The following is a 14,018-nucleotide window of genomic DNA, read 5'->3' on the forward strand; positions in this document are numbered from 1 at the left end:
GGAAACCGGTCCCCTCCCCCCACCCCATTCCCAGGCCCTCCCCCAGCCCAGCCCACTCTGCATTCCCAGATCTTCCCCCAGCCCATTTCCGCCTCCACCGCACCCCCCACCCGCCGGCACAGCCCCACCCCTTCCTCACCGCCAGGCCCCACCAGGTCCCCGGCTGCCCCGCCAGCCCCTCTCCGTGCGCTCCCCACCCCATCTCCTCCCCCACCGCACTCACGGCGGGGAGTCGGTGGGATCCGCCCATGCACGCCAGGCCCCGCCCCCGCGGGCCCAGACCCAGCAACAACTCCCTCCCCAGTGGTGCCAGCCCCCACCACCACCTCCCCGCGGCCAGCCCAGCGCCGCTCGCTCGCCGCCGCCGCCGCCGCCGGAGACACACACGGCGCCTCGCACAGCGATACGTGCCCGAGCCCCCGCCACTCAGCGGAACTTTCGGTCCCACTTTCCGTCAGGCGGCACCGGACGCATCGCTCCACGGCAGGGACCTCGCGGTTGGGTTAGAAACGCAAGTCCTGACTGTCCTCCAAATCCTCTAGCTAGAGGAGGGAACTGGAACGGACTACATGTCCCAGAATGCAAAGCGGCTCCCTCTGCATACAGGACCCAGGGTGTAATACGCCATCTTGAGTCCGGCGACTTTCAGGGACTGCATGTCCCAGCATGCAATACGGCTGCAGCCTTCCAACACGTCCTGGAGCCGTGGCCAAGGTGGTACTTGGTATGCTGGGACTTGTAGTCATCACCGGCCACATTGCTTCTCGGGCGAGCCCACTGTTTGAGGGTGATGTGTGAGCAGACGTACGAACTAGTTTGCAGTTTTCGACAGAGAAAAAAGTTCAGCATATTATTGTTAGTCAAATTCTAGCTATAGGACGATAGTTATTCTAATATAACAATTTAATTGAACATTTCCTTGTGCATGTATTTTTAATGCTCTTGTTATTTACTCTAGTTTTAATAAGATTCATGAGTGTAAGGTGCTGTACTAGTATAAATTAGTATTATCATTTGTTTGTACATCTATAATACTAACATAGCTGCTGTTCAAATGCCAATGTATTATTATTAATTCAACATTTTACAATAAAATAGCTAACACCTAGCAAAACAAACAAAACAGATCAATTAAAATAATAGATAGTAACACTGTTGATTATTCTGGGACAAACTGCTTAACCGTTACTTCCACTGAATGGTACCTCATTACACACAGAGTTCCATTGTTTTCAATAGGACTAGGGAGACCAGACAGCCAGTGTGAAAAATCCGAACAGTAATAGGAACCTATATAAGAAAAAGACCCAAAAATCAGGACTGTCCCTATAAAATCGGGACATCTGGTCACCCTAAATAGGACTGCTCTGCATGTGTGTAACTACACCATAAGCAGTTCCACTGAAATCAATGAGAAAACTGGAGTAAAGTTTCATCCCTATGTAAGCATTTGCAAGATTGGGGCCCTAGAACACAGTGAGTGGACATTGTAAAAATACTTAGATGAACAGACTATTTTAGTCAAGTGGATGCAGTTCCATTAAAGTTCATCTGTTTATGGCAGTGATGCCTTAAATGACTTTTCAAATTGCACAATGAATCAGCTGGCTGCAACGATGGAAATGGAACCTAAGAAGCTGAGGGCCTAATGCTGCAAAGACTTAAAGTCACATTGAAGTCCGTGAGACAATTCACACAAATTAAGTTAAACTCGTGCATAAGTGTTTGCGAGACTGGGTCTTTGCCCAATTTCCAGTCCCTTTTTCTCACCATTAAGTCTGAGACCCAAAATAAAATTAACAAGATTATCTATTTAATGCATGATTAAAACTAGTTAGGGCCACAAATAAACAAAACATTGTTAGATTATAATAATAATAAGCAAATTTATTTATCAACTTTTTGAGATTTTTAACCTCTTTCATGGCCTAAACTGTGTTGACGTATGTGTCGTGTACAGAACACATTGTCAGTATTTGGCAAATAATAAAAATAAATAATAACCCTGCCTGATCCCATTAAAGTAAATACCAATACTCAGGCTCAGGATTTAGCCCCATAAAACATCTCTTGGAGCTGAAGTGAATCAGTCACAGTATGGAAATGAACTATTTAATGTAATAACAATAGTGTTTACAATTTTTAATTACACCTCTGGGCCTGAACACTGTGGGGACTGTGGATTGCTCCCAACTCAGCATGCTGAAGCTGTAGCCAAGCTGGAGGGGCTTTAGTAATGTTTTAAGAGGAAAGTGTTTATAGCCTCTTCCTCCTGGTCCGTAAAAGCTTACTGTGTGTTTCAATAAGCCATCTAACCTTCGCTTTGCGCCCCTACATTCCCATCCAGCTCTGAGCCCCTTAAAATTAGGTCAGGCACTCACGTAGTCACCTCCCTATTCCTAAATTGTATTCAGGCACCGCGTTAGACAGCAATACCCAGGGCTTTTGTGTTGGCCCCTTCCCGGACCCGATTCTTTAAGTGTGTGATGCGCATGCGCGCGCTCTCTTTTCCGGTGGGGATCATGGCGGGCGTAGAGTAAGTGCAGCTTCTTCCCCGGGAAAATCCGTTTCCATCCGCGGCGTGGCGGCCTCTACCCCCCGCCGGCTCCCCGGGCCCGACCGCCGGGGCTCTGCCTCCCCGCTGCCGCTCGTATGGACCCACCTCAGGCCGCCCAGGCCTGTGTGTGGCCGGGGCGGCAGGGGGGTTGGTTCTCCTCGCCTGGCGCGCGCGGGACTTGATGGAGAGTCTCTTGGGGGCGGCGGCGGCGGCGGCCTGCCCGCGTAGGGCCCTTGTGCTCGAGGAGGAAGGGTCTTCGGGAGCGGGGCTGGGGTTGGGGTTGCTGGGGGAGAGATGTCCCGGTTCCGGAACCATCATGATGGGATGGGCCAACAGCGTGTACAGTCTCCCCAGGCCGTGGCCCATAGGCAGGAGTCCCTGTAACAGCAGTCGCTCCTCTCCTTTCCTGCCGTGTTAATGTGCTGTATGAAGCATTATTTAGGGCTATGTGCTGCCTTTATATGCGTGGGAGTTGTGCCCATGTATCCAAGGGCACTCTTTAGCTCTAAATGTATGATCCATTACAAACGGTGATGTTGCTCTTCTAACACTACAAGTGACTTCCTAGAAGGTCTTTCAGACAAACTCCCACAAAACTTAACAAAGTTGAATTGCATGCCATAGTGGTAATGACCTTAGACTTCCTTCATAATGAAGTATCATCAAATTTAATTGGTATTCAAGCTATAGCCAGGGATTGCTACAGCCACCATTGCAGCTGTTTGTCAGTAGTTCTTGGACTGTCCCTGTACCGACTTGTATTCAGAGCTAGATGTAAGATCCATTTTTTGGGAGAATTTGCCTAAATTTTAAGCCAGAGTGATAGTTTTTAAGTAGAATGAAAAATCAAAACTTTTTAGACTCCCAAATGGTGTCTAAAAGGAAAGTGTTGGATGATGGTCTTTCAAATTGCTTGTTGCTTTTAATTTGTAAGTACTGTATTCACATAAGTGGTTGCTTTATGAATACCTAGAAGTAGCAATAAAGGGTAGTTACCTTGTGGTGAGATGCAGCTATTTAGCTGTGTACAGCAATACAAATTTCCTTATCTGTGGATGAAAGAGGCTATAAGTACATATTATAATACTATACAGGAGTTCAGGCCTGAGTAAGGCCCTAAACAATTGAAGATACAGGGAGGCAAAATGTAATTGTAAACTGATTCAGGACACTTTTGTTTCCATGTGTGATTTATGTATATCGAAGCTGCTTATAATCATTCTTAGTTAAACTAAATTTGCAGATACATCTTTCATTATTTGTCATGTGAAAGTGATCTATAAATAGATCCTCAAGTCTTTTTTTATAATTTAGAGGAAAGAAGGTGCCATCTGTTCCAGAAAGCCTTTTAAAAAAGCGAAAGGCTTTTGCTGATATAAAGGCCAAGCGTCTGAAGAGGCTAGTGATTCAAAAGAAGGTAAATATTTTAATAAACTTACTTGTTTGAATTATTTAATTATACAGCAAAGGTAATCCTAATACATAGAGATGGACATAGAATTTATTAGATCTTAAATCTGATATGTAGACAGCTGTTTTGTTAATCAGACATTTTGCAGGGTGTTTTACCAATTTATTCATGGAATATTGATCAAGATAGAACACAGTCTGAATACTGTAAGTGACTCAAGACACACTACCCTTCAGAAAGAACAGTAATTTTTAGGAGAGTAATCTTAGAGGCAGTATTAGAATTTGAAGTTGAGAGTTTAGTGTTCATTGGTATATGGCAGGAAGATAGCCTCTTCAGTAAGACATTGCGTATTAGTGTACTATGACATAGCTGTTAAAGGCCTTTAGAAACTTGGTCCAAAATGTCACTAGTATTACTCTAAATACCAGGTAAGGGAAACAAACTGATCTGCTTCTCTTAACTATGTCCAAAGTGTTACAGTAAATAATTGTTATATGCACAGGAGATGCTACAGCACTTTAAAGTTAAAGTTGATTTTTTTCTGCTTTCATATGTTAGGATGGTGTTATTATCTATTATACACATTTTGTAAAGCTTATTGATCACTTGGAATGATACTATTGAGCTGTTGTAGGTTAATATGCTTATGAACATAGTGTACTTTTGGATGACATTTTATCCCTAATTTCAGCTTCGTAAAGCGCAAAGAAAACTCATCTATGCAAGAGCTCAGGCCTATCACAAGGAGTACAGGCAAATGTATAGACGTGAGATTCGTATGGCCCGAATGGCACGCAAAGCTGGCAATTACTATGTACCTGCTGAACCAAAACTGGCCTTTGTGATCAGGATCAGAGGGTAAGATATTTACCATTTTGGACTATGGTTAAAATTCATGAGGAATAGATTCATTTTGTTAAGATGTGTGGGGTAAAATTGGCCTTCCCATATTTGATAGAGCAGCACTATAGAGTGTTTAAAAGTTCATATCATTTGTAATAAAAGCCTTCCACTAGTAGGTCCAGGTAGGTGTGAATTGACAGTAATATCAGAGGACTCGTTCAGTCAGTCTAGTTCCACCAGCATATTCGGAATGAAGCCCATGTTTTAGCATGGTCAGTAAAAGAGGCAAAGTAGCAACTGCATGGAGAGTGAATTATCCTCATTTACATTTCATCTTGGAGTGATGATAAAATAGCAGGTTTGTCTATCAATTCAGATTGTTCTCATGCTTGTTCTTCTATTATACACCTGCAACATTGCAAAAAATTAGTATTTGTTACTTTTATAACGTAAACTGGATAATATGAATAAGTCTGCAGACTTATTAATGAGGCACCATAGAAACCTCTCCCCACGGGTTTCCGAATAGCTTGTTTAAAGGTGTACTAGGAGAGAGAAATCAACTAGTGATCCAGGAAAATGGCTGTTTAAAGAAGGGTGTACCTTCAACTCATTGAAGTTGAACTATATTCCTGGTTGTTTTCTGGTGAGGGCACTGAACTGTGAATCAAGAGTATCACCTTCCTGCTTTGCTTTTGCTCAAGAGTAGGTCAGACTAAGCCCTTGTTAGCTTGTTGAAGAGAGACTCCAGATTAAAAGTAGTAGATCTGCTTTGAATGAACGTTTCAGAGAATGAAAATAGAAATGGTAAAACATAATACAGTTCACTACAATGGTTACTTTGAATTATTGGTAAGCATATAGTTGATTACTGAATCAAAGCTACATAGCCATGTAGATCAAATTATTTGAATATTACAGACAAATGTAAATCTAAGCATATCACTTCTGCACTTTGCAGTATCAATGGAGTTAGCCCAAAGGTCCGTAAGGTATTGCAGCTCCTTCGCCTGCGTCAGATTTTCAATGGCACATTTGTAAAACTCAACAAGGCTTCAATTAACATGCTGCGGATTGTTGAACCCTACATTGCCTGGGGGTAAGTAAAGTTTTCAATTTAACTTTATCAAGTGAATTTGAAAAGTAAAATACAGGATGTATTGCTCAACACTGAAATAAGTAGCAGAAAAAGTAAACACAAGACCTGGTCTGACTCTCAGTCATGAATTCCCATTGGTGCAACATGAAGTGTTTTGTATCCATTGTGTTGCACTGGATTGTTACCCTTGGCATGCTAAGTTCCCTCTAAGCTGCATGGCCACACAACTGCCTATTGAGTGTTGCACTGGTGCTCAGGGCTGCAGCAGCGAGAGATACCTCTTCCCAAACCCCGGACCTGCCACAACAGCGGGACAGGCGCCCTGACCCAGCCCAATCGGGTCCTGCCGCAGCTAGGGGACAAGTGCCCCGTCCCAGCCCTGAACCTGCCATGTCTGGGGGACAGGCGCCCCGGAGCTGCTGTGGCTGGGGGAGAGGCACTTTCCCACCCAGCCCAGGTGCTGCTGGGGGGGAGAGAGATGAGGGGAGTCCTTTCTCCTCAGGAAACCCCACTGCACCCAAACCCTTCAGCCCCACCCTAGAGCCTGCACCCCCAGTCAGAGCCCCCCCACACACACACACTGCACCCCAACCCTCTGTCCCAGCCCTGAGCCCCCTCCCACACTCCAAACCCCTTGGCCCCACCCCGCCACATTAATTTTGATATATGCATCAATATGGAGGTGATGTGTCACGCATCACCTCTATATTGGTGCACATAACAAAATACTTTCTGCACATGGGTTGGAAAAATTAGAGGAAACACTGTTGGTATGTGCGTTGTCCTCATACTAAGCTCGAATAATTTAATATAGAACTTCATTTTTTGGCATTATTGAATGAGAATCCCAATCACTTCTACCTCACTTCTGTATTTCAGTTACCCCAATCTGAAATCTGTGCATGAACTGATCTACAAGCGTGGTTACGGCAAGATCAACAGGCAGCGCATTGCTCTGACTGACAATTCTCTGATTCAGCGGTGTCTTGGTAAATACAGCTTAATTTTTTAGCAATGATTTTGGCTTAAGATTGTGATTTAGCTAAAAATATGAGTTTAAAAATTCTGAACACTACCTCTATCACTAAAAATAGATTTCAATATGACAATAAATCACTATCTTGGCAACTTGATGCAAAGCAGGAATGAAAGTATTAGCTTTTCCTATCGGAAATCAAAATTTTCAAAAATGTAAGGTAAATTAAAGTTGAACTAAGTTTTATAATTTGACTAGGGTATTCAACTATAAACATTGTCTCAGCTTGATTTGCATTGATTTCTAATGGAAAAACTGATAGGTCAAGCAAGAGCCTTTAAGAATGAAAATATCAGCGAGACATTGAGTGGAAATACGGAAATATTTCTAAACTGTTTTGAAATCATTTGCTAACTAAATATGCAGTAATCAATATCTTGTATCTAATCAGATTAAGATTTTAGTGTAACGTTGTGGTGCAGGAAGTTAATTTCCACATTCCATGTTACTGAATGTTGGTGAAACCTCATCCTCCCCATTCATCTGGACTTAATGGCAAAATAGTTTTTCTGTTCACAATTCAAATTGTTCTTGTTTGCTTTTCATTTATTTACCTGGGTCACTAAAAATAGCAGTATATATTCTACTTTTATAATTTGCTGAGGTATGAAAGTCTATTATTCTTTACATTACAATTCTAAGAATTGGGTTTTCACAACATGAAACACTCAATTGCTGTGTTGGAAAATCTGAATTCTTGATGTTTAAAGACTGCATTAAATACAGAAATGCCATTGTTTCATTGTTCACTAAATCCTTGCGCCGAACAAATTCATCTTTTTTTAAATCTCAAACTGTTGCAAGTGTGTAATCAGTGTTGATTTAACTTAATTTTTCTTAAAAGACCACTATGAAACAATGTTTACCAAAATTCCATTAGATTATCACGGTTTTCTTTTCCCTGTCATTGCTGGTTAGTATTATTATATAAACAAGCTTTCTGTAGTGTTTTGCTGTCTTTTTTCATATGTAAGGGGGAAGCAAATCATTTGTTTCTTATTAGCAATAGTAACATCCTTGAGGGGCAATATAGTACACAACTTGTTTTGAAACATTAAAACAGAGCATGCTGATTTGTGGACTTTGACTTGATCTCAAGCAAACGACTTGAGATAGCATTGGTTACTAGTGAACATAACACTTGAGACAAATTTTTAATTTTGGATAGTGTTTTGTAGGTAGTTATGTCACAGGCCTTGGGTTTTAGTCTGATAGTCCTGTATAATTACTGTTTCCTGGATTTCAGAGAAATATGGCATCATCTGCATGGAAGATGTGATCCATGAGATCTATACTGTTGGCAAGAACTTCAAAGTAGTGAACAACTTTCTATGGCCCTTCAAGTTATCTTCTCCTCGAGGTGGAATGAAAAAGAAAACTATCCACTTTGTGGAAGGTGGAGATGCTGGCAACAGGGAAGATCAGATTAACAGGCTCATAAGGAGAATGAACTAATGGTAAGACACTTAATGTCATAGGGAAAATGTACCTTAAAATTACACCTGCTTAATTTTACATTAAGTATGCAGTAAAGGATGTGGTCCAGTGGATGTGGAAGGAAAAGTTGCCTGATTTTAAGAGAGGGTATATATTAGCATTAAAGGATCAAAAGTAAGTCATTCCCAGAAAGCTCCATGCTTTTGCTGTTAGCCATCAATTAACTTCATCTGGCCACAAGAGTTCGTTCTTGTAAGCACTAATCTAGGTACAAGTGGTCTCTTCGAATTTGGCTCTTGGCCTTTGCAAAGTCAGATGTGCTTATAGAAATGGCAGGGGAAGGTATGGACTATAAAAACACTTCTAAACTTTTAATTGAGTGTGTATATTAACAGGACATCTCTGTTCCCTATATTGGCCAAAGTAATAGACTATTTCAGAAAAACAGGCAAAAGGAAACCATAAAGCAAAAAGTTCGTATGGATTATTGACATAGTCTAGAGGCTGATCAGAAAAAGGTCAGCCCACCAATGTGCTCCATGGACAATGCTACGATGCATTTTATTAACCCACATATGTTGGGCTTTCTAATGGTGCTATTCATGGACCGTACTTGGCACTAGAGCTCATCAGGAACTTTGACAATGTTTTTGTTGGAACATGCCACTTTGGCAAAACTAAACTGTTTAGTAGGAAAGGATCTGTTGTGACAAGTTTTCAGCTCATTTTTAAAAATTTCAAAATTGTCAAAACATTTCATTGACGTCTGAATTGAAAAATTCTCGGCTTCTGGTTCAAAATGACTGTTTTGAAATTTAAAAAAAAATTCTAAATTACTGAAACTTTCAGTTGACCTAAACTGGAATCTTCTTTGATTTGGGGTTTGAAAATTTGAGATTGACTTTGTCCCCATTTGGAACAGGAAATTGTTCAGAATAATTTTTGTGGGATGGGAAAACAGTTTCCACTTGGCTGTACTTGTGACCTCTGTCGTATCAGCCTTTAGTGACAGTCTGACACCTATGCTCGGGGGAGAATTCTGACCACTACACACATGCAGAACTCATGTCCTCCACAGATTTTTGTTCCTCTGCAGAATATAGATTCTGCTGGAGGGGGCACTGCCGTTACACCTTTTGCCCATTAGGGACTCCCAGGCTCCTTCCCAGCAATTGCTTCCCTGTCCCTCACCTCCTCGGTTACCCCGACTCCCTCCCGAAGTTTTTGTGCTGCTTGTGAGGGGTGCTGGAAATACATTTCTGTATTGTAATTAGATTCCTTACTAGGCATATTACTTGTCAAAGAACATTTCCTGTATCTTTTTTTGTCTGTATTGTTACAGACCTACTTGCTGACAAGTATTTTGAAATAAATTACTAAAATAATTGAAACTGGCATGATTATATTGTTATTTTGACAAATAAAATATGCAGAATTTTAAAATATTGTGTGCAGAAAAGATTGCATAATTCAGTTTGCCCTTCCTGCTGTGAGCATAAGAAGGGTTCTGCTACTTCAATCCTCCCCCCCACCCTTTTCTCATTTTCAGAGTTCTCTGTCCTCTGGCACATTTTTCAGTTGTTGTACCTTCTGTTGCTGTTTGTAGCTTTCCTAAGCAGCAGTGGACTGAAACTGACTTGGTTCTTGTCAGCTAACTGTTGCCCACACGGTTCCGAATAGCAGTTAGTCTTATCAGTTTTCTTCTGTTGCGTGACTAAAGTCTGAATGGTAGCTGCAGAGATGCACTGGGGCTGTTTTGTGCTGCATTGACAGAGCAGAATAGACTGGATACAAAGACTTATTGGGCCATTTTAGCAATATGGTGTCACAAAGCACTGCTTTAAAGAAGAACAAAGGAAATATGTACTCCCATGCTGTTAGAGAAATTATGCATTAGTAAGGCTACGGTTTAATCATAGTTAGGGACCAAATTCATGGTTCATTTTGGTCAATTTCATGGTCATAGGATTTTTAAAATAGTAAGTTTCATGATTTCAGCTATTTAAATCTGAAATTTCACAGTGTTGTAATTGTAAGAGTCCTGACCCAAAAAGGAGTTGTGGGGGAGGTCGCAAGGTTATTGTAGGGGGAGAGGGGCGTTGCTGTACTGTTACCCTTATTTCTGAACTGCTGCTGCTGCCTTCAAAGCTGGGCAGCTGGAGAGTGGTGGCTGCTGGCCAGGAGCCCAGTTCTGAGGCGCAGCCACTGCCAGCTGCAATGCAGAAGTAAGCATGGCATGATATGGTATTAACACCCTTACTTCTGTGCTGCTGACTGCAGAGCTGGGCCCTTAGTCAGCAGCCTTCACCCTCCAGCTGCCCAGCTCTGAAGACAGTAGTACAGAAGTAAGGATGGCATGGTATGGCATTGCCACCCTTACTTCTGTGCTGCTACTGGTGGGTTGCTGCCTTCAGAGCTGGGTGCCTGACAACTAGCCACCGTTCTTTGGCCTCCTAGCAATGAAGGCAGCGCAGAAGTAAGGGTGGCAATACCGCAACCTCCCTAAAATAACTTTGTGACTTACCCCACAACTTCCTTTTGGAAGGACCCCGAATTTGAGAAACACTGGTCTCCCCCCATGAAATCTGTATAGTACAGGGTAAAAGCACACAACATACCAAATTTCATGGGGGGAAGACCAGATTTCACGGTCCGTGATGTGTTTTTCATGGCTGTGAATTTGGTAGGGCCCTAGTTATGGGCATTTTTAGTAAAAGTGATGGACAGGTCATGGGCAATAAACAAAAATCACTGCCCATGATGACCTGTCCGTGACTTATACTGTAAATATCCCTGACTAAATTGGGGGGGAGAGGGTGAAAAATCACAGAATTCTTGACTTCCGTGACAGACATGGAGCCCTATTCATGCCTTTTTTTAAAAACCCAGATACCTAAATTAGATTAAACAAGTGCTCAACATCACTGAGTTTACTATACTACACTACAAAATAGCAAGCCTTCAGATTACTTGCTCATTAGAGATTATGAACACCTAACTGCTTTTATGTGCCCTTGGAGGAGAGAAGGCCTTAATTTTTAAAAGGTGAATGTTTATGGCTCTGAAGATATCTTCCCAATGTCAACAATTCAAATAAAGTAATTGAAATAATGTTTCAATTGACACAAACCAATTTTTGGTTTGTTTTGCTCTTTCCAGTAGTCACTTGGGGTTGACTGGAGATGGGGAGTGTTTTCCTCCCTTTTGGTGAATGGGCTGCCTTCTCTGAAACTACCTTCTCATAGCAGTACAGGGGGGTTGTGATGAGCTCTGAAATTGGCCTTACCACTTGCTGGTTATCTATGTGCTTTCAGTTCTATGGATCAGAAGTGTTATAAGAGCTTGTTCTGTAGTTGGCTAGTCACATGGTGCTGGTTTCTCGCTCCACCTGCTAAATTACAAATGTTAAATGTTTCCTAAGTAAGCAGTTAGTATTCCCAGGAATAGATGATTGGCTGGTGGGGAGAGGGGAAGTAGACCATTCTTTGAAATCTTTGGGAGCTCTTCTGAATAAGACTTGGAAGTTGGGATAAAATCATTGTATTGCTATTATGCTAGTCTAGGGATCACAAGTTTTGTAGAAGTTTGTTTATTTGGTTCTGATGGGGTAACTTTCTGGGTGGTTAATAGCGCAGTGCTTTTAACATCTTGCCTGGAAATTTAACAAATGTGATTAACACACTTCTAAAGTTCTAGTAAATAAATCTTCAATCATTCAAAATTGAGCAAAACTGCCTTTGTTAGATGTCTGCAAACTGGATGGCAGTTCCCTCTTGTCTAAATAAATTGCTGTTTTTTTTCAGTTGTATCCCAACAGCTTTAAGACCACACATTGTTCTATAGCCTATATCAGTATGCAGTCTGCACTCCTTCCATCAATGAACTTTGCTTTTAAGTTTACCCAGCATGATGGAACATCATTGTGGCCTAAGCTTCCAGGAGCTTTGTGTGGGAAGGAAGTTTAAGCCCTACTTTTTCCTTTCTTCCCCGGACTGCGGTTAAGCTGCCTCTGTGCTCACATATACAGATGGCTCAAGTTCAGTGAAATGGTGCTTGTCATGATTTTGATTGGTGTTCCACCTCAAGAGCATTCCTTGTCACTAGCTGGGTTCGGTTTCAGGCCTTTCTATACTAGTTCTACAGGTCAATACAAACTGCTTTGTCACTTCCATTTCCTTTTAATCATACTTCCTTGTTCTTACGCCCTTGCCATGTTATATGTGGGCTGCAGGTATCAGTGAAGCATTTTTTAAAACTCCTATAGACCCCTTCCATTGGTCTACAGCTCTTGTAAACACTTTCTCCCCTTTGTTTGCATTCCCCTGCATTTTCTTTCCTGCAGAAAATCCCAATTACTTTACTACTATCTACTGAAGTTGTTTACAAATTCTCTTTAAATATATGAACAATGAGTAACTCTTTGGAAGGACTATTCAATTTTCTCATTCATTACAAAACTTTGTGAGAGGGCAGAGAATTGTCTGCTAGTAATGTAGTGAAAACTAGGCCCCAGCTTAATAAGGAATAGTGTTCATTGGAGCTTATGCCCATGTAAGCAAATGTCTTCTAAAGGGTTGTATACCTGAAGGTGAATGTTCATTTCAATTTTACATACCTGTGACGGTATGAGTATTCTTCTCTGCCCCTTTGTCTACATTAGGGAGATTTACTAAATATTTCCTACTGTTGCTAGCATTGTCTCACCTTGAGAAGTGTTTGTGTTGGGAGACCCAGTGCAGCTGAGTGTTTAACACAAAGCTGAAATTAGTGCCTTTAAGCCTTTGCTTAAAATTCCCTTGTTTAGATGCAAGACTGATAATTTTAACATAGGTGGAGCTGGATTGAAGTGCATTTTTATGCAAGTTTAGCATCAACATTAACAGCAGGGACTATGACTTGATTGTGTTCTGCCTTAAATACTAGCTTTCCTCTTCATTCAAGGTAGACTTGCTTCTTTCCTCACATTGATGTTCTTATATTAGGAGACATAAGATGTTCTAAAGCTACAGCTGGAAGACAGTGCTTTATTGCAAATAAGAAACTTGGGTATTGAAGTTGGAGCTATTTGACTTGCATAGGATTCTAGTAAAGTCAAATTGAATAGTTAGCACCTACGGGTCTTTTCAGTGTGGTTGAAAATTATATATATAGTAACAGCAGCTGTGATAAACTGATAGTTCTACATGATGGTAATATAGAAATTAAGAAAGTTAAATAATATTGTTAATGTTAATTTGTCTTCTCTTTCAGGTGCCCAGCAGTGGACTTTCCTACTCTGGTCTGTTAATAAAAAATTTCTGTGCATAACAGTCTCAAGTTATTTTGCCTGGGGATTTTTCTGTAGTATTCCTGCATAGTTACATTGTCTAGAAGTGGGCTTTAATAGGGTACTCTCAAAGCTTCATAATTAAGATTCAGTAGTAGATAATTAATACTACCTCCTTTTTATTTTACTTCACATTTATTCTTCCTCTCCTCAAATATGAAGTTACCTCCAGGGTAAGCCAGTCCCACCCTCTTCTGAATTTCAACTGTAGCAGAGAAGAGGTATAGAGTGGCTTTGGGGGGCGGGGAGGAGGGAGGGATGATGGGTAAGAGTCTTGTTTCTGTTCACTGATTGAGGCCCTAGGAG

The 14,018-nt window shown here is 41.4% G+C and overlaps 1 protein-coding gene across 1 annotated transcript; it reads left to right on the forward strand.

The window, feature by feature from the left end:
* Window positions 1-2,471: 2,471 nt before the first annotated feature.
* RPL7 (ribosomal protein L7) lies at window positions 2,472-13,690 on the forward strand. Its single transcript, XM_045003705.1, has 7 exons — window positions 2,472-2,536; window positions 3,872-3,974; window positions 4,663-4,829; window positions 5,776-5,913; window positions 6,793-6,902; window positions 8,196-8,406; window positions 13,637-13,690. The coding sequence occupies exons 1-6, from the start codon at window positions 2,487-2,489 to the stop codon at window positions 8,402-8,404; spliced, it is 777 nt and encodes a 258-aa protein (XP_044859640.1). The 5' UTR covers window positions 2,472-2,486; the 3' UTR covers window positions 8,405-8,406; window positions 13,637-13,690.
* The last annotated feature ends 328 nt before the right edge of the window (window positions 13,691-14,018 follow it).

Source organism: Mauremys mutica, chromosome 2, assembly GCF_020497125.1.
Source record: "Mauremys mutica isolate MM-2020 ecotype Southern chromosome 2, ASM2049712v1, whole genome shotgun sequence".
In the NCBI taxonomy this organism is placed as follows: Eukaryota; Metazoa; Chordata; order Testudines; family Geoemydidae; genus Mauremys; species Mauremys mutica.

Coding starts and splice junctions, on each gene's coding strand:
- RPL7 (XM_045003705.1), top strand. CDS start 2,487: ATGCGCATGCGCGCGCTCTCTTTTCCGGTGGGGATCATGGCGGGCGTA. Junction 4,830..5,775: donor TTTGTGATCAGGATCAGAGG/GTAAGATATTTA, acceptor TGCACTTTGCAG/TATCAATGGAGTTAGCCCAA. Junction 5,914..6,792: donor GAACCCTACATTGCCTGGGG/GTAAGTAAAGTT, acceptor TCTGTATTTCAG/TTACCCCAATCTGAAATCTG.